Source organism: Aythya fuligula, chromosome 1 (assembly GCF_009819795.1).
Source record: "Aythya fuligula isolate bAytFul2 chromosome 1, bAytFul2.pri, whole genome shotgun sequence".
Lineage (NCBI taxonomy): Eukaryota > Metazoa > Chordata > Aves > Anseriformes > Anatidae > Aythya > Aythya fuligula.
In genome coordinates, this window is record NC_045559.1 from 178497026 (window position 1) to 178522597 (window position 25572).

Consider the following 25572-nt stretch of genomic DNA (forward strand, 5'->3'; position numbering starts at 1 on the left):
AGAAGTTGGCTATTGAACATGTACAAAAAAGTGAATTTTATTACATTTGGTTTAAATTTATACAATACTTAAACAAAAAACAAGCTTTCAGAACAGTGTGCCCCTTTCCCTCCAAGGGAACCAACGCAGTCCGACATCGAAGAGGGAAACCTTCCATTAATCATTATGAACATTGCTTGAACAGATTACGAAGTATACATTACAACTCGTAGTAAGACAAGATAGAGCTTTACTTCGGATTCAGTCTGCTAGGTACCCCTTTCTTCAGGGTTCCTGCTGCAGGCTTTGAGGATCCGTCATTTTTGCACGCTTTTCTCAGCACCGAATGCGCGTGGTTAATGACACACAGCAAATGGCGATGTCATTCACGATCATGCAGCTGCAATAAAAGATATCCATGCCATTTGCTTCTTCATAATCCCGGGGAGTTAAATGATTTCAGTGACATCGTTCAGTGGCTCATAATCCCAAAAGGCCAGTGCCTCAAGTGGTAAATTGAAAATATTAACAGGTAGCTCTACACGTGTGATTACCTCACCTAAAAGTCCCTATGAACACCTGGTGTCCTCTGCACACGGCAGTCTTTCTGTCTGAAACCTTGCACTGGTTCCACCATCCAGATTTTCTAAATGCAAGTGAGTATTTTGCTTAACATTTTAACAGCTCACTCTTGAGCACAGACAATTTTTTTATTTTTTATTTTTTTTTTTTGCTGTGGCCTTCCACAGCTCCTGGTGCAAGAGGCCACTAACACTTGCTTCTTCCACCTGTGCAGTTACACCAACCCGTGGTAACCACAGAAAACCCTACAAACACCCGTAACTTACAGCCTTGATTCAGTTCCTAAAGGCTCCGCATTTACTGGCTTTAGCAATGAATTCCTTTAGCAGGGGACCATCCATTTGCCAAAATGCTGTAGTTTGTGTCACGTCTGTCAAATGATTGACACAAAATTTAAAGCAGAATTCCTCTAAGTCCTAAACAGAAAAAAAAAAAAAAGAAAGAAGTCTCATTATCTTTCTTCCATGACAGAAAGTTACATTCAGTCAGGCACTGCTGCCTTTCTAAGCTTTATTTTTTACAGAGAACCAGACAAATAGATTAACCCAGTGGCTTTCAACCTCCCCTCTCCCAGTGTCACTACGTAAATGCAACAAGAGAAGAGTAATTCTACTCACATAACATGGCTACAAAGACAGTTTGGTTCTCCCTATATAGCTGCAGTCCCGAGAGGCAGCTATTCTGAGCAATACATGTATGAATTTTTCAAGTTTCCCAGCCTGAAAAGTTCCATCTATATTCACTGACAAGTATTAAAACCCAGTACAAATAGATTTTAGGGTAATGCAATACATAACCAGGACAGTGGATTAAGAGAACTCGGCTCTTCCATTCCACATTATGAACTCCAGTCTCCATACAAGCCTGCTTGACTTCCTATTTAATTTATGACTTGTATAAAGCCTTGAAGTCCATTCGCCCGGCTCAATGGAAGTGGCCACTAGGTAGTCCTAAAGCAAAGGGTAGGCTGAAGGCCTTTCCGTGCGTTAGAAACAGACCCAGGTTACAAATGTGTTTCACACACATCCCAGAAATGATTCAAAAGAAACACACTGCAGTACAACGCAGCAGAGCAAATTATTGCAGAAAGAGGGCTCTGGGTATGAGCCCACTGGGCAGTGCCTTCCCTTTAAGGATTACAAAGGCCTCACAGGCACCATCGTTGCACCCGCATGACGTCAAAGACAAAGGATGTCCAAAAACCAAGAGACAGCAGTTGCCAATAACATAACATTGCCCAAAGAACGCTTCCGCTCAGATTATTTGTTTCCAGCTCCGCTGTTGAGGAGGAAACCTATTTTTGTGGTGCAGAGCTGAGTGAGCTGCAGTACGGAAGATGCCACGGCCTTTCCAGAACAGCAACTCCCCAGCCTGCTCTACTTCCTTGAGCACTTCATAAATTCATGGAGCTAGTGCTTCACACACCAGAACACAGCTTTCCTTAGCTTTGGCTGCTCAGCAGACTGGGCGCTGCCGTAGGGCATAAAAGTTTGCAGAGCTTTTAAGCCACATGAGGTATGAAAGACTGATTAGTGTTCATATTGTCACTTAAAAGTAATTATTGAAAGCTAGAGCCACTGCGTGCCAGTGAGTTCTTGACACAACAGTGATGTAAAAATATGTCCTGGCCTAAAACCAGGCTTTCTGAAGCTGCAGATCTTGACTTGTATGGCATCTGTGCAATGAAAAGAAGACAAGCTTATTAGAACTGAACACTGAGGGTTTTCTTTGTTTCTTTTTAAGAACAGAAGGAACTGGCATTTCAAACAAAACTACATCATACGCATTCCAATATTTTGCACTGCTTTATTAAAAACTCCAATACCAAGTCAACGCAACAGAAGCATACAGTAAACAGTAATATTGTATTATTGATATGAAACTCTGGAAAGTTTAAAACTCAATATTAAGAGCTATGAATTTTATTTGCAGATGGATGCACTCCCAGCAAGCTGTACTTAATATAGACTTAAGTGAAAAAAGGTACAATGTACATCCGATGATTATTTTTAAACTTACAGTAAGAAGCCAAACCTGAACTAGTTTTAGCCACTTCAATCCAGTCAATCACCAAAGGAAAGTACAGGAGAGTTTCATGGCATGGGGGTGTTTTAAATCAGTGAAGTGGGTTCTTCTAACTGTTGTCTTCCAGACACACAGTCCCGTGAATGAACTACATCAGCCAAGCAGTTTCAAACCCTGACCTACCATTACTACATTCTTTTTAACTTTTCTTTTTTTAACTAAAAAGTTAAAAATAAAAATATAGAAAAAAAACTATAAAAAACATCTCAGCACCACCCATTCTCTCCGCATTTGGGCCATCCATTCTCATTTCACTTCCAGCTTCATTTAGCTAGTAAGGTACAGCCACAGCTCAGTAATTGGATTTCTTCTACCCTTTACAGGCACAATCAGTGATATACTGAAGACCCTTTGCACAAACAATCTTCCGTAAGGCTAAAATATAGAAAGCTTCCTATTTTCCATGAACTCCCACCAATGAAATCTTTATTCACAGTGGTGCCTGAATTATGACTTCAGCTCTAGGGCAGCCCTTCAGATAAGGAACATCAAACTAGCAACAAACTATTAGGCTCTGAAGTAAGTTAGAGCATGATAGATATTAAGTGCAAGAAAAAGCACCGTATTCATTTTCCGATTACTAAAACTGCTTTAAAGTAGCAAGTTGAAACCAACCAGGCTGAAAATATGATGCGCAGATACTATTTCAAACACAAAAGGCTGAAGAAATCCCTGGAATATCTATTTGATCACAAAACTGCACACATTAGTGATCTAGTTTTGAAGTCGGACATCCGGCAGGAAAGTTTTGCTACCCTTTCTCCCATTTCACAGACTTTCTCCATCTTCAAAGTGTACTAGGTCCATAAAAGAATTCTTATCCTGCCATTTCATCAACATTCTTTAAGGACTGAAAGTGTATTTGACTGTAGTTAAACAAGTAAAAAAATAAACCAAAACCACACACCAAAACCCCAAACCTACCATCATGACATCACACACAACCCACAACATTACAGAACTGCTTTCCATAACATTGTGATTTTTGCTTTGTTTTTAAACCTTTCCCTTGTTTAAGATTTAGCATTTTAACCTTCCCTTTTTTTCCTCCATCACCCTCCCCCCCCCAGAAATAATAACTCACGAAGCTTGGCATAGCATGATGACCTCTTACCGTGTATTAAGCAACACAAACATTCATAGATAGTGAGTCTTTGTGTGTGACTTAAATCATTTTTTGATATCTGTGTACTAGTTCACTTTCCCAGTAACAGTTTATGGGAGGGGGGTTAAAAAAAAAAAGATATAAAACCTGTATTTGCAATGAAACTCCTAATTCCAATGTCAACATTGTTAAACTCTGAGAATGGCAGACAGCATTATCTGCTAGCAGGTTAGAGAGTTTATATAAAAACATGACTGACTGCTTTCCTCCAGATTAGGGTCAGAAAGCAGCCACCTATTTAAGAAACTGAACTTTGGAAGTTTACCTCTGCATCGTATCTGACAGCAGCAGAGAGCAATGAAAAAGCGTTTTCCACAGTAATTCCTCTCTTGATAATATGTTGACACAGTTTTTTCAGTCTATTTTCACAGTACGAAGTAGCCAAATCCAGAAGTCCTGCAATTACAATGCCATCATATTAGTCACATTAGTCTTTTCAACAATTCATATCTCTGGGTACAGGTTTTGTCTCTATTCTGCGTGCAGTAACATGTTTTTTGCAAGTAGGTCACTATTCAGAAGTGTATTTTATCACCACGTGGGAAGAAAGACCTTCTAGTACCGCACGCCACAATCCTGTTAACCTCTGTAAACACACAAGCTGTTCCGCTGCTTTGCATACCTAAATGTTTGAGTGGAACTGTTGCAAAACAGGCACAGCACGAGCAAAAAATTACCACTATAAAAATCTGTGCGTGAATTACAGCTTGTTCTTCGCTCTGCTCCCCAAGTTTCCTTCATTACATCCACACAGATTCTTTCATATTATCCAATAACTGGTTCAAATCAGTAATAAACACAAGTATTCTAACCCAGCGTTTCTCTCCCAGCTAATAAAACTGCTCACGGTTTATTTCTTAATACGTATCACTTCTTTAAAGACAGCTTATTTAATCACCAGTAAAAAGCATTACAGGCAGGACTAGAAGCCCCCATTAACACATTTATTCTTCATTCCCCTCCTCAGTTTGCCTGGAGGCTGCTGTCTAACACGATCAGACCACGAGCAATACCTATCGCGTCTTCAGGCGGAAGGTCAACACAGTCTGTGTACAAGTACTCCAGGAAGGCACGATACACAGGGTAGGAAAACTGGTCGATTTCTATCACTTCCTTCATATCCTCATTCCAGTACGACTGGAACATGGTTCTGAAGTGTTCGCACCTAGGAGACAGAGACATCATCTGGAGCAGCTGTATGTACACGTGAATGTTACGTTACAGTCCCCCTGAACTATATATTTGGGGCACTCTACAACAGCCCCAAATATTTTACCATACCCCATCACAGCAAACGGTCCACATTTTGGTTTTGGTGCTTTGTTATGCATCAAGATAAAACTCTAATTTGACCTATGCTACAAAACCATGGGTGTATGCATTGCAGACTAGTTTAACATGACTTATTATTGTCGGAATAACATACAGGCTCAGTGAAGACTAAATAGGGACCATTTTAAGGCAGAATTTTGATTTAACTCCTTCCATAATCATTGGAAGTGGTTACAGACACACAGATAATGCATTGCAGGTTTAGGGTCCCTCCCCACCACTTCCTTCCTTCACTCCCCTCACATGGAACACAGTTTTTGTGTTTAAGCAGGAGCTGTGGAACATGACCTCTACCTGATTTTCAGAACAGCTTTGTGAACGTGGATGTACTTCCCATCGACACGGAACTTCAGGTCTGAGGTTTCTGGGCTGTCAAATTCTCTCCTCAGAGACTCTGCTACTGTTAAGTAGTCTTCCTGCTCTGGAGAAACAATTTTTAAACAAACAAATCATGTCAAGCATCTTAAACAGAACACACGCGTCACTGTAATTAAAGCTTGCTGCTCAAGTAACAGCACATGAAGGAAAATAGGGTCAGGACCAGGGTTCCACTGGGTGAATCTGGAAGAATGACTGCCTCCATTACCCTTTTCTGCTGGCAAGGACAACTTCCCAACAGCTCCACGCAGCAGTGGTCAGCAGTCCTTGTTCCAGCTCATTACCCAGGACCCAAAGTACCTGGAGAACTTGCTTTCTCACTCTCCACATGGAGATCACCAACGAAATCACCAGCCTTCCGGTAGCTCAGGGCTATTGCCAGGTCAGCACCACTGCCTGGATTACCCTGAGAGAGACCAGTCTGCAAACTGGTGGGAAACAGAGTCTAGAGCATCACCCACAGCTCACTTGAGACAGTGCACAACTGACGTAGCATGACCCAAGCCTGAAGAGTAAGAAAACGTCACCAGTTGGCCACTTCTGTGCTGTCAGAGTAGACTCCGTGTTAGTGAGCCCTGGTAAAGACCTTAACAAAAAACCTGCAGGCTACCTCAGTTTGTCAGCCAATTATGACAGCACAAAATCCAACAGCAGTGCTACAAGAAGAGAGACTGTAGCAAAAACGCAGATCTGTGTCTACTATCAAAGACACAGGACTTCTGCAATTTTGGAAGTGCATTAAAACTGTGATTACAGCTCTTTGACAGTTCTTAACGTTAAGGCCAGAGAGGTCCTGTTCTGTCTCTCTAGAAATCCTAGATTTGCAGCACAAGCTGGCTAAGACTTGTAGTAAAGCAAGAACTCCAAAGTTTTAGGAAACTTAACTTTAACCCACTATTTAATGGTTTTGTTGATGCATCTCACAAGTGAGTTTCAACATACAGCCTCTAAGCAGCATAACATGAGAAAGAGGGAAAAAAAGGCAGTTCCAAAAGGCAGTTCCACTCTGATGGGATGTGGCCTGTCTCCTGCATCCTTCAGGACTGCGGATTGTTCATCCATATACAACACCACTGCTCTTCACCATTAGGAGCAGTTAAATTAGCTGGTACTTTATATACACACACAGTTAAAACAAATTGCTTTAACAGACAAGTTATGTTTCTGCCAAAAAAATCCTTTGTGAATGATCCATGCAGAATGAACCAAACTGGCGTCTCATCAGAGATGAACAAACCACGCTCCAATCCCCCTTCACCTGCTCATGTGACTTTCTTCTAGGTCATCAGCTTATTTTAAGCTATGCTGATGATCAACTTTCACCCCAAATACCTTAAATTCATTCCTCAAAGAAGGCTGCAGATTTGAACTTCACCACAGACAATTCTGAGTGGCAGATTTTTTTGTTGTTGTTTGGTTTTGGCAGAGCCAACATCACTGAAGTAGAACAATAACCTTTATGCAGAGTTATCTCCCTCTCACTAAGAAAAAACTGTCAGAAGAAAAATATTGTTGTTTTTTTTTTTTTGAACCTATAAAAGAGATAGAAAAGATATATAGGATGGAGATTGAAACTGTCCCTAGAATTAATGCTTTTGATGTAAATATTCAATAATTAGGATTATCAGGTTAAGGGATGAATAATCCCTGAAGGCCAATAAGAATTAAAATACAGAAACAAGACTCAATTACCTTGTTATGATCAATCTGGGAATACCTCATAAAAATTAAGGAATTGAAAGTGAGTAAGTCTGGGAAGATGTCATTTAAAGAGCCTTCATTACTATCTAAAGACAATAGACCAAAACAATCATCACACCTCTAAGGGCACGAGTGACACACATTCCCTAGGATTAGAGAATTGAAGAAGTAGAGGAAAACAAAAACAAACAAGACTTGGATTTACCCTGAGGCAGATCATTTCAAGCTAATCTCTCTCTGGTAAAATTTTCCAGTTTTCCCCTACAGATGAGATGCTGTTATCTGGACCCTTATACTTGTGAAAACAAGCTAAATGAGAAGTTACAATGGAAGAGACCAATTAGGAGAGGAATTCTGAGCTACAGACAGAAAAGCCACATGCAAAGATAAAAAGTCTGAGTTTGGAAGAAAGTTACTTAAGATCTAATCCCTCCCCAGCACTGGCTCTCTACAGGAACTACCTAAGTTTGGATTTGTCATCATCATGGAGACAGATTAGACGGCCCAGATGATCTTCAGGACTGAAGTGGAAGATCTAAGACAAAAACCAATAAGCACGATGTGCAAGCTAAGCACTTGATGGCATATTTTGGGTCAAGTAAGAATTAGCAGCATGAGGATCAAAGATAACCAAGAAAAATGGCTTGGGCATATGAGCTGGCCATAGACACTGCCTCACGCAGGGTAATTCAAGGCTGCATAACAACAGAATTCAAAAAGAGAAAATGGTATTAGGATCTTGTTATACGCAATTACTTACAAGTCTGATTGGCTTTGAGGAATATCAAGCTAAATCAGCTTAAGAAATCATCTCACAGAAAGGACACCTTGAATCCTGTCATTTTACTTCCTTAACAAGAAACACAAAGAGATTTTGTCTTCCATGTTCATATTGGAAGAGTAATTACTAAGAAGGAAAAACTAAAGACAACACCTAGAATTCAAAGTTATTAGAAACCAAAGAAAAAGTCAGTAGCAGTATTCCAAGTAGAAATAATTTTAAGAATAAGAAGTTACATTTGATGATCTAGAAGACCTTCCCTGTCCTGAGGCCAAACAATATAAACAAAGGAAATGCACAATATTCATAGTACAGTGGTACAACAGGGCTCTCTAGTTGTCTGCCAAAAAAAAAAAAAAAATTAATACTGTTCCAAATCCTTGGTTGAAGTTGACTTTTTCTTCAGAATAAAAAAAAAAAAAGTAACCAAAACAAAAAAAAATCATGAAGACCCTAGCTAGAAGAGCTAGTTTGAATTGCCAGTTCTCCTAAAAGCAAGAACCATCCTGCCACAGAAGTGGTATGCTGTACTTACCACTATACATATGCACAGAGACTATAATATGAAAGCACATTTTATAAGAATAATTAAACCAAAGTTCTTTGGCTTCATCTCAAAACTTGTTCTCACCTACTGACAGAAGACGCCACATAACAGCAGGGGTAGCAAAGCAAGCAAACACATCGTCAGTGCAGGAAAAGTGAGTGAGGTGGGGAAGGACCACAGACTGGCCGCGGCACTGGCCCCACATGTACACCTGGCCGCTCTGGGTTCTGGCAGCCGAAATGTGAGCAGAGTGGCAGGCTGCGATCTCCACAACCCTGTGAACAGAAGAAACCTTGTAAGACACTTACAGGTATGGAACCAAGTGACCTCCCAAATGCTGCACCAAAATAACAGCAAGTAAGCTATGTATCTACACTCTGGTACTTCTTTATCATGCGTGAGTGTGATTCTGTTTGAACAGATCAATATTTAAGAATTGCAATGATGTTTTCACAGTACTTGTAGGTTTTACTGTAATCAGGTATTGCTTTGATAATGTCATTTTTTGTTGTCATTTCTCCTTTTCTCCTATAACCGTAAGAAGGAAAAAGTCTACCCCACCTTTAAAACCTATCAGATACTTATTCTCCTTAATAAATGCTTATGGAACTTAAAGCTTCCAGCTAGGGAACAGTCTGCAAAGCTACGACTGTGATTATAACAGAGCATTTTACAGAACTTCTTTCAAACGGGTGTAAAAATTTCTCTCATTTTGAGATTAAAGTCCCATGTATTTTTCAATAAACACAATGCTTCTGCCCCTCCTTTAATATGTTTTTTCTACATAGGCAGAAATTAATCAACCAAGTTTCTGACTTTGTATTTTGCTGTTAATTTCATCTCATCAATGCTGAAGCTGTTTGGAACATAATTTTTACTTGGACAAAGTTTCACATGAGTAGAGGTGAATACACACACTTAACTCCTCATTCCTGAAGATCTATCATTACTTTTTATGTAAAATCCTCCCTCCCTCTCTCCCCACCCCAAAGATCCTTAAAATACTAGAGCTATTGATGCAGACTTACCTATTTTGTTCTCCCATTGTCCACGCAATCCCTACCTCACTATCTGAAGCATTACAAGAACCAAGAAGAGCCACATTCTGTTAAAAAGACTGCCAAGATGCTTCCAGTGTCCCTGTTCAGATACTAAGCAAAATTCTGGAGAAGTTCCAGAGTTAGCTCTAAAGTAAAAGCCATGCTTTCCTGGTTTTCCCCACGTGTTTAAAAAGAGAGGATTCCAGGCTTCTGTGTGCTTTGTGTTTATATTTAGTAAATGAACAAACAACACAGATCAAGCACGACAAATGTCTTTCCAACCAGTCTAAGTGCATACATATAAAAATGCTTATTCCCTCACAGAACAGTTATCTCTATCTCTAAGCATCACTGAGATCTTCTACCATCGCTGCATGAAACATCATAAAGTCATGATTTTACAGGCAACTTACATTTCATTATAGCTATCCAGCAATACGGAAGCGTTCCTCTCCAAATTTTCTTCCCTCAGCAGAACAGATTTTTTTTTTTTAAGAATAACTATACTATACTTGATATGTAGAGCTAAGCGTACAACACATTAAGTACATACTCATCAAAATTCAGAAGTCTACCTTCATAACTATGCCTCCAAGCTAACACAAAGCTAAGCTTAGAAGGTCCTTTTAAACGATATGTGCAAAATTCTTTAAAATAACATGGAATGCCATCTCCCAAGGAACTGTCAGATACATTATGCATAAATGTCAGAATAGTTATAGAAATGAAAGGACCAAGAGAAGCATTAATATGTTTCATGGGAAATGTCAGCTCACCCACTTAATAGCACTGTTTCCAAGGGAGTCAAGTCAAGCAAGATGAGTAGAAGTTCAACTGCCTTATCTCTCCCTTGGACTCCAAGCAGAAGTTCAGTGATATTCTCTCTCTCCTTCAGTCACTGAACAACTGCCACTTTTATTAGAATTGTACGTGAAGTCAAATGTGGGATTATAAATGCAACAATTCCCCTTACTTCACTCAAGAAATAAGTCATTAAGAAAGTTGAGCCATTGCAAGTATACACATTTCCCTTCTAGTATTTGAAAAAACATAATTTCATTTCACTTTGCTAGTGTCACTTCTTCTACAGACAAGGCAGCCTTGCCCTGGTGGTTTCTACTGTGACAGTTCCTTTTGTTATTCCAACTCCACACCTCCCTTCTCCCCAGCCATTTATAAACCCTTAAGTGATCTCAGCACTGTGCAGCGTTTCATTTAATGCTAAACACAAAGAACAGGAAAAAATAGGAATGACTTCCCGAAAGACACTTCAGATCTATAAAATGACATCTTTCATGAATTTTCTATTAATATAAAACTGGAAACGGAGTAGAAAAAACAGCCACAAGTGTTTCCTAGTTAAAAGGAGATTATAACAGGTAGACAAGGGTGAATCTTCTACAAGTCTGGGAAACTAAGAGGATATATACATGTTATCTGAGAAACTGCTAACTGCTACCACTGATGAGTGGTACTGTCTACCCATATCTCTAGCAATCTTGCAAATTGAGTTCTGTTTCTATGGTTTGCCGTTACCCAGAAAGCGTTTCAGAAAATTTTTTGTCATGTGTCACTCCTCCTCCCACCACCCCTTTAATGTGGGCCTCAATACAGCTTACAAGCTTGGCGTATTGATTTTATAGATCAAAAGTTTTGATCACAGGAATCATATTTAGAATAGCCTAATGGTCATTCATTATTTTCAGTGTCAGGTAAGTATAAAATGTTTACATTCAATCATCATTAGCAAAAAGCACTCAGTCTATAGTAAACAGTAAGTTACCATCCTTTCCTGGAATTTTACCATTATCAATAAAAATACAGCCCACCAAACCCCAAATTCACATGCTTCCAACACTATAGACTGAGTAACACACACCCAGACATATCAACCCGGAAACAGCTTCAGGAAGATTACCTTTCTTTTTCCATCATGATCTGCAGTGGACTTAGCTGGTTACTTTTATTGCCAGTTCCCAGCTGCCCATAAGTGTTAGCTCCCCAGGCATAGAGCAAACCCTCATCTGATAGTGCTAGAGTGTGTGCATAGCCACAGACAATCTGTAAGTAAATGTATATATAAGCATTACTACTGAACAAAAGAGAAGAAACAATTATTGCACACATACCTTAGTCTAGCTGATGTTAGATACCCCAGCCATTCTTTATCTAGCACTAGAACGTGTTATTTCTCAGTACTTAAAGCTAGCACAAGATACATTAACAGTAAGAACTGGAAAACTCCCAGCTTCAACTTCATTAATTTAGCATTCGTTGGTTACTCCTCCTAAAGGATTTACAATATGGACTAAACATATATAAAATGTAGTAAGTATTTTCCTACAGGAATTGCCAATTTCTTATTTTTTGAATCTTAATTTTGTAATATTCTACAGAAATCCTGCTAAGTCTCCCCAGACTTTACTTGCTTTCAGCTGCAGACTCCTCACACAAAGAACAGTGAACTTCATTATCAACTCTGAAATAATTTGGGAATTTGATATTCACTATAAGCTTTGAGAGCTGCAGTTCTAAAGCTAACAGAGCCCTTAACCTGTTCAACCTTGAAAAAAAAAAAAAAAAAAAAAAAGTTTTAAATGAAATGAAAACCACTAACTGTCATCAGGCCTCCCTAAAGAGCTGATTAGAATACTGATGTAGAATCTAATTTGAGCATCTTAGTTTTCTTGCTCTCCTTATATATATATATATATTTTTTTTTTAATTTGCCTAGGATATTTCACTCACTTTGTAACAAAAATGCAATTTTTATCCACAGCATAATTTTCTTAGTCACACTAGCCAAATTCAATTCATTCAGATTTACAAAAGCAAGTGCTTCACATCTTACTTCTATTTTTATAAGCCTAACATAGTTTGAAGGAGCCACATAAATTCAGTATTGAAATTGCGAAATCTAGAAGCAGATATAGATTCTAGCATCTGTTAAAACTGTCTTTGGAAACGTCAATGCATTCTCTGTTTCTGCATTAGACATACCTGGAGTATACACACACCGTGTAATGCTGCCACTCTGCACGGTGTTAGCTGGTTGCCGTTGTTTCCAAGACCTAGCTGACCATTACCATTGTAACCCCAGCCATAAACCTGGTTGCAAAAGAAGAAAACAAAATTAAGCCACCACTCTAGAAGTCCAGAATATTTAAGACTTAGTATTAAGCACAAGTCCAAATCATACAGATTTTTAAAAAACTATACACTATTTCAAGAGATATAAAGACTGAAAGATATTAAGTACACTGCAACGATCAACTCTATTCAACTTCACTCCTGTGCTTTTAAAATAAGCTTTCTAAAATATATTCATCTTTGAATTACTAAAACTTTTGCAATCAAATTTACAATGCACCAAGAATGTGTCAACGTTTTCAGTTGACTTTTTTTTTTTTTTTTAATAAAAGCTATTCTAACCAGCTGATCATCTATCAGATTAATTTAAGTTGAAGCCCCCAGTTTAGCTCCAATTTTTCCTTTAGCTCTGCTATGGTAGACAAATCAAGACAGAAATAGATACAATGAAAGCTCATCTCAACCTCAGGGACCTTTACAGTCCCTCCTGTCACAAGAAAATACTATATGCTCCAGGTGTGGTGTGATACAGTAAATTTGAGGTTACAGTTCATACCTAGAGGCAAGTTCAAATCATAAATTTCTTATGTGGAATGGAACAGTTGCACAATACTAGGGCAATGTTCGAAAGCTTGCTTTGTTTTTGTAGCTGGCAGTTCAGCAATGTGCTCGAGAACCAGGATCATTCATTGTATTCTTGCAGAAAGATTAACTACTTCTTTGTGCAGCTTTCAAAAATCTAATCAAGACGTATGTTCAAAAACCTACTGAAATATATTGAAATAATGCTTAATGACTCATGCTTAATACAACTGTTAAAATTCTTGCAGATACAGACCCAGTAAAGATCTTTTTAATAGTCTTTACCATAAGAAGCAAGGTTTACTGCAAAGACAGGATCTCCAGTTAATAGCATAGTTTCCCTAAGGCGGTCTCACAGTAGTTACCAATACATACTAACTTGAGTAATCTGTATCAGCACTTACTCTGTACTCAGACATTAACCTCTTTAATTTAAGAGGAAAGAGAATGTGAGCACACAGCAATGCTTACCTCGCCATTGTTTACTATAGCCATGGAGGAGGTCTGACCACAAGCGATGGAAACTACCATTTTACCCTGTAAACAGTTTGAAACTCTACGAGGAGTTGGCTGGTTTGCTGTAGATCCAGATCCAACTTGACCACAGTTGTTATAGCCCCAAGCATATAGCTGTCCATAAAAACAAAGCAAAGAAAAAAAGTAGTTTAAGCCTTAAGAATAGTAATGACAGCAATAAGTTATCTTATTATAGTCAGGATGAGATTACATAAACTGTACTATTTAACTAACTAAAATGCTTAAAATAATTTTCAATAGTTGAAAATTAATGAAGAGCAATAGGACTGACCTGGGAAACATGACCATAGCACTTTCTCAGCTTCCAACTACAGAACTGGAGCCTCTGACTACAGGCAACACAAGGAATGTACTTCCATATAAAACATAAGTTGAACTAGAAGACAGTACAGTGAGTGGACTTCCTTCATGCTTGTGTGAAGGTGGGAAAACAAATGCAAGCACAAGTGTTATTTGATATGGAAGTACCTGCTTTTAAGGGATTTCATTCTCTTTAGAAAACTCTAATCTAGGTTATTGTGGTGTAATGACCACACCAACACCAGGGTCTGTTTAGGGATCAATAACTTCAATTACCATTTTATTGAGGACAGGCTCCCTTCTTATAGTTCTGCATCAACTCTACAAGTGGTACTTTTCCCATCCCACTAACCGTTCACTGGTTAACAACTTTGCCCATCAACAGCTAACATTTAGCACCTTCCATATCTTCATGGTTGGAGAACAAGCAGTTTGAGACAGCAAGGTGTCTCCTGGATCACACTTCTTTGTTCTTTCTAGCTTTATGTTCCTCATCTAACTTTATGTTCCATCATCACGAGTCCAACATTATCACCAACCACGGGGCCCCCTGGCGATACTCCCACAGGTTACAGCCTGTTAGCCACAGGTTATATGCCTCCTATCTTTCTATCTTTCAAGAGTTGTTAGTGGCTAGTTTTTATCAGCCCATGTTTCACAGTAACAAAAAACTTTGTCACACAATGGCATTAAAAAAAAAAAAAGTAGCATCTCCAACACTTCAACACTTGCCAGTGGCAAACAACTAATAAATAATATATATATATAGTTTGTTATTAGTTGTTGTATATTGTTGTATGTTGTAGTATATCTATATATCTATATATAGATATATACACACACACACATATATATGTTTTTCATCTGAAAGTCCAAAAGACAAGAAAGTAGTTTGCTGTAAAAAAGTTTATAGCTTTGCATTTTCAGTTCCTTCAGTACTTGCTATATATATACATCCATACATACTGCCATGACATTAAACTGTTTCAGATAGTTTAACTCCTGACAATTAAAGTTTGTGCTCCTGGAAATACCTGCCACAGATGTGCCAGTCAAGTGAAAGCTCGCTGACAGAGATACCCTTAAAGTCTGCATATCCTAGGGTGCCAGTTTACCACAACACCAAGCCAAAATTCAGACATCAGAAACAAACAAAAACCAACCTTCCCTCCCACCCTCACCTCCCAAAAAAACATCCCACAATTCATTTGCCATGTCTAACATGAAAAGAAAAAACACCATTCCTTTGTTTTTTGTTACTTGTATTTGCCAGGTCATCATCCCTACTGAATACCCAACAAGGGTTATAACTACTTTGATCTATAAAATGTATTTTAATAACAGGAAAACAAAATAAGGCAAAGTTAACTCAGAAGGTAGGTCAAAATGCCGAACAGTTTATGAGTTTCCTCTTTCAGAGGAGCATGAATGTCTTAATGATTTTTTTTGTTTGCATTGCATTAAACTTGGATTGACCCAACCATACAAATCAATTATGCCAAGCATTTCCATGACTACTTCCAAATTCACTGCCTCTCTAAAGGTCCAGATCAAGTCACACGGCTTTCTGCAGCCCAATGTTTCCGTAAATAAAACTCCACTTAAAAACATTTCACCGCTTTCAATGTAATTAATTTTGAAACAGATAAAACCTCCCAGCACAAACATGCTAAGATACTGCAAAGTACACAAGGGATGGATTTATAGTACATTAACTAGCCACCACAGCTAGCCAGCTGCAAATATCAGCTCCATGGTAAATACAAAGAAGCTTCCCCTCTTCCACTGAGATTTCAAGCATGTTATATTTATTAACAAAGACAGCACGGCCGTTGCAGGCAGCTACCACACAGCAGCTGACAACACTAGTTAAACTAATACATGAATATTCTTGCCTTCCCACACAAAATAAAATTTGATCATTTCACCATTTGTCATCAAACATGACAGCATGAAGATCTTTCCAAAGCACAGGCTCCCTTGCAGAGATACAACGCAGACTAATAAAACTAACCCAGTGTCTCTTTTCTACCCTCAAAACACCAGTTACTGACTGCACTGACCAACGCAGTATGACTCCATACCGCACCATAGCACTGATGTGCTCCTATTACCAGCACAGAAAGAATTGTTTCCATTTTCCTGCTTAGGAAGGTTCCAAAATTAGCTTTTTCTTTTTCCATAAGAAAGGAGCTGAACCAGGCTTTCTCCCATGCAGTAACATACTTGCAATCAGACACAGGCATTGGTCAAATCTGACTGACTGGAAACCAGCCGAACATGCTTCCCATGACACATAGCCTTAAACCACATGAAGAAATAACACCAAGCAGATTTGGGATATAAAACAAATGCTCTTTCAGTAGCTATACACAAAAGTATTCAGAGATGTGCAAGGCAACATTCTTTCCTCCATACCAGTGTGGAAATCACAAAGACTGCAGGAAACAGACTAAAGGCTAACCAGAATACAAACAACTCAATATACCCCTTAAATATTAGATTTGCAAAGCAAGCAGTAATCCCAGGTTTGGCACCTTACACTTGGAAGTGGCACAGCTTTCTGGACTCAAAGAGACATGCAACAAATGAAAGATAAACATTTACTAGCCTAACATTCCTCCAATTTGTTCAGGGTTATTTTCAAGTCTGCTCTGAAGAAAACGACGCCCTAGCTTGAGGCAGCAGTAGAAAAGGTTATCTTGTAAGTACGCTGTAGAGAGAGCTTCAGACTGCTGTTACCTGCAGTATTCGTTCAAGAAGGAAATGAAGAGATTTGAACAGGTTACAACTTACATCCCCATCAGCGGATAACGCCATGGAATGATGCGAGCCACAGGCTACTTCCACCACTCTCTTTATTAACAGATTTGTGCAGACTTGAACAGGAGTAATGCCCTGGTTGGTTGCTCCATTCCCAAGCTGGCTGTAACCATTATGTCCCCACGCATATACTTCACCATCTGCAAAAAAACATTCAAGTTTGGGATAAAAATCACAGATTCCAAGGAAATTATGATAAACAGAATTCTAAGAACGTAGAGAAGGACAACTTGAAAGTAAAAGGGCAAAAAAAAAAAAAAGTGAAAGAATCCTCTTATTACAGGAATCCTTCACATGCTGAAAGATTACGTACCTTGCGTGCAACTATTATGTATCACAGTATGACAAGATTACTGAAGAAATACAGGAAAGTGCACAGGTAAGACCAAGTATAAGACCAAGACCATAAATGGTATTGTAAAACTCTACAGAGTTGCAACATAACAGAGGTATAAAGGAAACTTACTGTAGTTATTGCAGAATACACATGGCTCCACCTAAGACCAGTGAGGACCCCTTAGTGTGCATTACCCAATTAGAAAATTCATGCAATTGCCTCTTAATGCATTCTTGTTAAGTTACAGATTAAAGTTCTGCTTAGCTTATGCTTCCCTATTAAACACTGATTTTCTACCTTCAGTACAAAGTAGAACATGTGGTCCACTTCCGTAACTGAGACTGGAAATCTTCTTTCCACATAAGGCTTCTAATTTCTTTGGTACTATCGTGCTCTGATTATCTCCAGTTCCCAAGCAATTACTGCAGTTCAGTCCAAAAACAAACACCTGAAAAACAGAGGAAGACTGATTTCAAGTGAAGTGACATATATGCAGCTATGCACAGATGGGGCGATATCCAGGCCCTCATAAAAACACAGCAGAGTTTTGCCATGGACTCTTCAGAATCAAAGACTTCAAGCGTGGAAGTTAACAGGCTCAAATGTGAGCACCAGGACACTTAAGAATTAACTAATGAGTCTGAATGCTTCAGATCTGTGCTGGCCTGAAAGGAACTACACTATAAAAAGTACACAACTATGAAACTGGAACACTACTGTCTTTTAAACATGGATTGTAAAGAGCAGCTATAGTTATACTACAGGGGACTCAATCCTAAATACTCCATCTCTATTATCCCCATAAAAGACTTAAAAAAAAAAAAGTTATAAATTAAATCCAACGTGTTTTGAAATACATGAAATTTATGCGGTGCTTCTACCAAGTGATTAACTTAAATACTCTGCAGACTGTGAAACCAGCTAATTGGGAGTATCTGTTCCATTTTCTCACGGCCTTACCTCGTCGTTGTGCGTTATGTATATAGCCTCGTTGGCTGATGTACCAAATACACATGCTTTCCGAATAGATGCTATTTCTTGAGGTGACAGTAAGGTAAATATTGGCCACTTTCCCACATCCACCATGATGTTACTGTGTCTCATGAAGTTTCTACAAGTAAGATGACAACGCTGTAAGAAAAAAATCTTATCAAGAGATGTATTTTACACTTCCATCAACAGGAAGATAATCTCCTTTAAATGAAGAGATGTTCATCAGTGTCTCAGAGCGTAATATTCTCTTCCGTATGAAGTATGTAATTATATTTACATGTACGAAGGTGAACAAATAGCAAGTCACTGGGACAGGACATCAGAAGACATCAGAAGCAGGACAATCAGAACATTCTTTCCTTAACTGGGTATGTAAGGAAACTGCATTCAGTAGTACTGAACAACCACCATTATGCAAGCAAAAATAAAGTTTGTGATACAACAAATACCCCCCCGGTGGCAGAGTGGATATCAGAATTTCAGCTGGCATTCCTGCATGTACTACATACAGAAGTTGTTGAAGTGTATGCAAATAAACAAAGGTAGGACTGTTGGGCATATGAACCAAAGATGTTTCATCTTGTGTAATCAAAAATTGCTATTACAGTCAAAAAAACTGTTTGAGAGGCCACGAAAGCAGAAAGTTAACTTACTACTTTGTACTGTTAAGCAGTGAAAAAATTGAAAAAAGTGATTAAATGGAATTGTCATCATTCGTTACCTAAAAACAAGCTGGACCACATTAAATGCTAGAAGGAGATGACTGTAGATAGACATCATGGCTCAGTGAACATACATGTGTATAATCCATCCTTACACAATGCTCCCTCTTCCCAGTTTCCTCAGGAAAATTGCACCAGCTCAAGAACAAAGCTGCCAATCACCATGACCTACAGAGCTTATTGAGGCCTTCAATCCTGCACATAAAAATTGCAACCACTTAGAGCCTCAAGGGATTCTGCCACTGACGATCTAAAAATCCTTTTTCAGGGTCATCAGCAAGTTTCCTGAAATCCAGAAAGCTCTCAGTGGAGAATCCCACAGAATGTCAGTAGCGTGATGCAAATCACAATAAACCACCATAAAATGGAGGCTAAGAGATTGATCAACAATAAAAAACACAGCTCTATCCAGGTGCAATCCTCTCCTCAACATTCAGGTCTTTCCTTTTCATTTATTTGCTCCAGCTGCTTTTGCTTCTGATGCTTGGTTCTCAGAACTGGGCTGACAACCAAGGCAAAGTTTCAGAAACAGTTTCAGTTCAGTTTCTTTATTCAAGACCAGCAGTCAATCCTGCAATGCAAGATGTTCAGCGCAGTGTTCTCTCACATTGTCTTTGTTCATTTTGTTTGGTTGGTTTGGAAGGAGAGGGGTAATTATTATCAGAAACAAAAGAAGTTTGTGAAATGCTGAGATCAGTGGAGGTATGAGTAGGAAAAAGTAAACAAAAACCTGACTTTGTGTCCTTATCGAGTTTAACTTTGCTCCAACAAATCCAGCTCTGCTCTCTAGGTACCCACCTCTCACTAAGAGCATAACTTCACTTTACATTTCACAGCTGAAGCAAGTCTTGAAAACACCTGGAGCCTCCAGATGGTACATTCCTAATAAATGTGTCTGTAGAGCAGCAGTTAAAAATCTACCTGATCACATCACCTTCTACACAGATTTGAATGCATTTAAGCCTTTTCAATTTCTAGTCCAGTTACAAACTCAGATGAGCTAGCTGTTAAGCTTTGTTGTCTCACTCTGGCAAAGCTTTAAATTAATTTTTAGTGTAACATGTTTAAATACAGCAATGTCTTGTTCTTCTGAGCTTACCAAGTTCTGACTTGGTCCATTCTGACCATACCTACCATAATTTGCCCCACGTAACACTCAACAAGGCCAAATGCATTACGGAAAAAATATTTTCTTCATTGAAGTTCTTTTTAACACATGCTGTCCATTTAAGGCAGGAATACAAAGCATTATTTTGGTGGATAACATCCTAGTAAATAACAAAGTTTTACAGCACAGATAGAACCTCTGCTGCTGTAGAGGCAGCCAGATTAAAATGCGCTCCTTTATCTCTCCCTTTCTGACCTTTGCACTAGGTGTTTAATCCACTTGACTTATTTTCCATGACTACATGATTCAATTAACCACTCCTCTTCAAGGAGATTTTTCCACTCGCTTCTGAAATCTAGGGTGAGTTATACTGTACTGCCCACATCTCAAAGCTCAGCTGGGTACCTCGTCAGACAAACTCATACCATTATATAAAAAAGAAGCTTTCAAGTACACAAGACTTCCCAGACTGAAGACATGAGCAGTGAACTCTACCCACAGATGACGAACCTCAGGATTTCTGAAGGTGTAACACTCCTTTCATACATTCATAGAATCATTAAGGTTGGAAAAGACCTCCTTTATCTACAAAAACTTTGTATATCTGCAATTTAAATATACCTGAAACGCAGCTTAAAAATACAGGTCTATAACGGGAAAAAAGTATTTGGGGAATATACTTGTGTATATAGTACAACACATCAATAAAATAACTGTGTTATCAGAACAGAAGCCCAGTTAATTTTACCATCCTTTAAGACCTACTACACGCTTTTCAAAAGGATACACCTCACAACGAGCTTCTCACAGCTCACAATCAAGCCTTCATTCCTGTCCAACAGTTGTGAGAGGGAAAAAGTGCCCGTGGAGCTTCTTCTGGGCAGCTCCTTGCTGTGAAAGGCTGATCTAGGAGACTTCAGCTGTGCTGTGACACAAAGGCACGCAGCGCCCGTCCTTCACTCACCTTCCTGTACTACATCAGCACGAGAGCTAAGTTTATTATTTACTGCTGCTGATAGTCACGTAGAGGCCTGGAGCCCCCTATACCACATACCCTGCAGAAACTGCACCTTAATGGAAAGTTTAAGTGCAATGGAGTAGCAAAGCACCACCTGGAATCCAAAGTACTCAAGCTATTTTAGTCTCTACACAAATAGCTCTCTCAATATATTAACTCACAAGCTATCATTTAGATTCCGTATACAACACAGCAGCAGCAGCATTTCCAAGGAATATCTGTACACATCAACACCTAGATTAAAATTCATATGCCTGAGAACTTTGCAATTAAAAGCCTTCTAAGTATAGACATCAAACTTAAACTTGGTGCTCCGGGGCAGGTAACTGCTCTGTGAAACACTCTGTACCACTGCTCTTAAACGTCTTTTCACTTCTACTGCATGAGCCAGTGCTAACCAATACACCCCACGGCTTTACCTAAGGTTTGTAGCTCACTACTGCAGAAGCAACCAGCAGAGGGAGCTTGGGTCAACACCAGCTCCTCTAACTACTTTGACATCTTTGAAATTACCCAACAATATCGGTATACAAACAGGAACAGAAACAAAGATGTTTGTTTGAATTTCAGTGATGCTAAAAATAAGCAAGAAAGGATGACTTGCAGAGAAGGAAACTGAACTGGCCACGCAGTGTGGAAAAGAAATTTAACTCCAAGGCATCAGCAGCACTGGGGGAGGGGAGGGTGGGAATCCAGGTCCACTGACAACAAAAAAGCCCCATGCTTTCAGAAACAGAAGCCCTTCAAATATTCTACGCTAAACTGCTGCCTGTGCATTCAGCATCTCACTGGGCTGCTTTCTAAAGAAACAATGTGCAGGCTGATTCTGAGCAGTACATGCATGCATGCACAAATCCCTGCCTGAAAAAGAAAACAAAAAACAACCAAACAAAAAACAGAAGACAATGTTTACAAAGTGTTTTGTTTTGTGTTTTTTTTTTGTTTGTTTGTTTTTTTTTAAATGGTGTTAGACAAAGTTTTACAAAGTTCAGCTAAACAAACCCATGCTAGAAAGAACAGTAACCTAGCAAAAATGTCCTACCGGGAAAACAGAACCAGTTGTCATTGCAACATAAAACTCGAGTTAGCTACTCATCCCCTTATGGTAAAGATTATTTGAAGACAATTGTACGTTTGTTTCACTCTTTCCTCTAGCTCCAATTTTGCAGCTGATTTTAGCTGGGCAGACTTAATTCCTGCGCAGAAAGAAATCGCAGGCTCAGGCCTTCATTTCCCCTCCTGGTCTACAGGAATCAAACTGCAGCGCGAACACAAAAGCTGGAATGTCTAGTTCAAGAAAAACAAAAAAGAGGGATTAAGTTCACTGATCTTTTCAAGTACACCTCAATTAAGAAACCATCAAATCACAGACATACAGGCAGTCTTCCCTATGCTTTCTCCCATTTGCCTTTTTTTTTTTTTTTAAGAAAAAAGCTCGTATTTCAGTATTGAGAAAGAACAGGGAAACAATACATAACTACTGATGTTAATCAGATGCAGAAACGAAGTGACTTTCTCCCTGCCAACAAAAAGACATTACATTCCCTGAAATCATGTGCCTCAACTTACTTTCCTAAGACCTTACATAAGGCAAGATTCTTATGACAATATGCCCAAACCTCCGCATGCTGGTGATTTATTTTTAGATGCCTTTTATGCGCAATACAGGGAAAGACAAACATCCTAATGCGAGCTCTGCGAAGCACTCCTCCTGTTCGCTGTGAGCGACTGGCTGGAAGGAGATAACATGCAAAAAATCAGCACATAGGTGAGCTCTATTGAATATCAGATTGCTTTAACCACACCAAAACAAACAAGCCACTGTACAAGGATGACAGCCATCCAACCACCTTAACAAAAGTACAATTATAGCCACAACATGCTTTTTCTTTTTTTTTTTTTTTTTTAAATAAGGAGCTGAGCCATTACTGCAACTTACTGAAGCCATTCACCCTGTACATTTAGGAAAACCACCTGCATTTCAATACGATGCATACAGAAATAAACGTTCAGAGGAAAACACACATCCCACGGCTCCAAAGGCTTCCTGCCTCTCCCCAAATATTAATTTTCCTAACCAACTTCGTGCTCCAAACCCGCTTCCATTGGCAGTGCCTCTCTCCTAGCCCTGTCCCCAGGCGCTGCGAGGCAGGGCCGTTTTACCTCCTGTCAGCAGGCTGCAGCATGCTTCCCAAAAGAGGTCATTTAGGCTAAATCGGAGCACCGACAATCTTTAGGATGAGAAAGCGAGGGCTCCTTTTGCCTTTAGAAGCGCAGCAACGCCTGAAGAGATTAATTATTATATAAACCCGGGGGGGGGGGGGGGGGGGGGGGGAGGAGGGGGTTGAGCCCCGGTTATTCCTCCACGCCAGCTCTCCTCAGGAAGCGGATGAGAAGGATGGAGGCACAAACAGCGCTCCGGAAACCCAACCGAGATGGATGCCCCTGAGGGAGCCGAGCCGAGCCGGGCTGCGGCAGCCCGCCCTGCCCGCCCCCTCGCCCCGCGGCTCCGCACCGCCTCCCAGCCCCTCGGGGCGCCGCTCACCGGGCTGCCGCATCCCTCGCCAGCCCCCCCGCGGCCCCTCCGCCTCCTCCGCTCGCCACAGCCGCGGCCGTTGGAGCCGTTGGAGCCGTTGGAGCCGTTGGAGCCGTTACCGGAGCCGTTACCGGCGCCGCCGCCCGGCAGCGCGCAGCGGAGCGCGGCCGCCGCCGAGCGCTGCCCCAGCCCCGCTGCATCACGTGACGCGCCCTCCCCTCCCCTCCCCGCTCCCCCTCCATCTTGTCCGCTCAGCCCGGGGGGCGGCGCCCCCGCGGCTCCTCCTCGCCCTCCCCCGCTCTCCCGGAGGGGGCTCCCCGGCTCTAACGTGTGATTAAAGCTGATGTTTTATATCCGTGTGCGGCTCCCTGTGTGTTTGTGCCTGCGGGGCGGGAGGGAGGTTGGGGAGGATGCGGGAAAAGGAAGGTTGGCGAACGCCCCCCCTCCCGAGGAGGACCTTTTGTTGCTCGGAGCTGCTGCCAGGAAATGGCTTCCGCTTCTCCTAAATGTTACTTGCTTTCCTGGCCGTGCGCAGGGTCATGAGGCAGCTGGGGCTTCGTGCCATGAGCGAGGAGCTGGCTGATCTGCAGCATGGAGCAGTAGGGTAGAGCCCGCTAGAAGTGTCAGCCTATCTTTGGGGGTAGCCAGTGTCATAAAGCCACAGAACCATTGGGGTTGGAAAGGGCTTCCAAGATCACCTGGTCCAACCATCCCCTACCACCAGTGTCACCACTACACCATGTCCCCAAGCACCACGTCCAGCCTTTCCCTGAACACCCCCAGGGACGGTGACTCCACCACCTCCCTGGGCAACCCGTCCCAGTGCCTGACGGCTCTTTCTGAGCAGAAATGTCTCCTCATTTCCAGCCTGAACCTCCCCTGGCACAACTTGAGGCCATTCCCTCTGGTCCTGTCACTGGTTACCTGTGAGCAGAGGCCGACCCCCAGCTCCCCACCCCTTCCCTTCAGGCAGCTGCAGAGAGCAATGAGGTCTCCCCTGAGCCTCCTCTTCCCCAGACCAACCCCCCCCCAGCTCCCTCAGCCGCTCCTCACAGGCCTTGTGCTCCAGGCCCTTCATTAGCTTCGTAGCCCTGCTCTGGACACGCTCCAGGGCCTTGATGTCCTTCTTGTAGCAAGGGGCCCAAAGCTGAACACAGCACTCGAGGTGCGGCCTCACCAGGGCAGAGTACAGGGGGACGATCTCCTCCATGGTCCTGCTGACTACACTATTGCTGACACAAGCCAGGATGCTGTTGGCCTTCTTGGCCACCTGGGCACACTGCCAGCTCATGTTCAGGCGAGCTTCAATCAGCACCCCCATGTCCTTTTCCTCTGCAGGAATTTAGGACAAAGCTGTTTGAAGAAAAAATAGAAAACTCAGTGTCACTACCCACGGAGTTCAATCCAGATGGGTTGCTATGAGAGGGAATCAGCGATGTTGAAGAAATTCTGCCCTGGAATATGAGGCAAAGAAGGCCCAGCGGTAGGTCCAGGGCAAAAAGAGATTTTCCCTGCCAAGTTTCTGCTTACTGCACTGCTGAGTGGCCACTTCAGCTGGCCTCAGGAAGACTGCTGAATAGCTTGTGCAACAGCTCGAGCTACAAAAATGGAAAGCACAAATAAGACGTTATGTGGAAAAGTGTAGTGAGAGCCTCCAAGGGAAGAGGCAGAAGGGGAACTGCAACTGAAAACCCAAACATACACCAATGGTTTCCCTTTTGCCAGAGAAATAGCAGTGCATATCTGCTCATGCAGTGCAGAAATGCAGTGCATTGCATTTCTGCTCCTGTTGGTGGCTCTGGAAACAAATCATCTGTTTAGAATAGCTGCCTTCCCTGACACTGCTAGGAAGTGATGAGAAGGTGGAGCTGTGTAAACAGAGCTTTGATCCTATTTAGTACTGTATCAAAGACCCGCTTATTTATACTATATGGAA

The 25572-nt window shown here is 40.9% G+C and overlaps 1 protein-coding gene across 4 annotated transcripts; it reads right to left on the bottom strand.

Annotated features, from left to right (window-relative positions):
• Positions 1–15: 15 nt before the first annotated feature.
• RCBTB1 (RCC1 and BTB domain containing protein 1) lies at positions 16–23772 on the bottom strand. Of its 4 annotated transcripts, XM_032187099.1 has the most exons (13): positions 23264–23409; positions 18220–18370; positions 17557–17707; positions 16896–17062; positions 13734–13892; positions 12591–12698; positions 11509–11651; positions 8635–8825; positions 5438–5564; positions 4825–4976; positions 4077–4207; positions 828–977; positions 16–379 (listed from the first exon to the last, which is right to left on the bottom strand). In XM_032187099.1, exons 1-12 carry the CDS (start codon positions 23284–23286, stop codon positions 837–839), a joined length of 1644 nt encoding a protein of 547 aa, XP_032042990.1. In that variant the 5' UTR covers positions 23287–23409; the 3' UTR covers positions 16–379; positions 828–836. The 4 variants fall into 4 exon arrangements, with proteins under 4 accessions (XP_032042990.1, XP_032042998.1, XP_032043005.1 ...); XM_032187107.1 differs by lacking the exon at positions 23264–23409 and adding an exon at positions 23646–23772 and having other exon boundaries at positions 17–977; XM_032187114.1 differs by lacking the exon at positions 23264–23409 and adding an exon at positions 23646–23772 and having other exon boundaries at positions 17–977; positions 18220–18390.
• Positions 23773–25572: the final 1800 nt, after the last annotated feature.

Excerpts from the sequence above, each read along its gene's own strand:
- RCBTB1 (XM_032187099.1), bottom strand. The coding sequence starts at position 23,286 with ATGCTGCAGCCTGCTGACAGGAG. Across the intron at positions 17,708-18,219 it reads ACATAACGCACAACGACGAG|GTGTTTGTTTTTGGACTGAA; the intron begins GTAAGGCCGTGA and ends TCTGTTTTTCAG. Across the intron at positions 12,699-13,733 it reads CTATAGTAAACAATGGCGAG|GTTTATGGCTGGGGTTACAA; the intron begins GTAAGCATTGCT and ends TTTTGCAACCAG.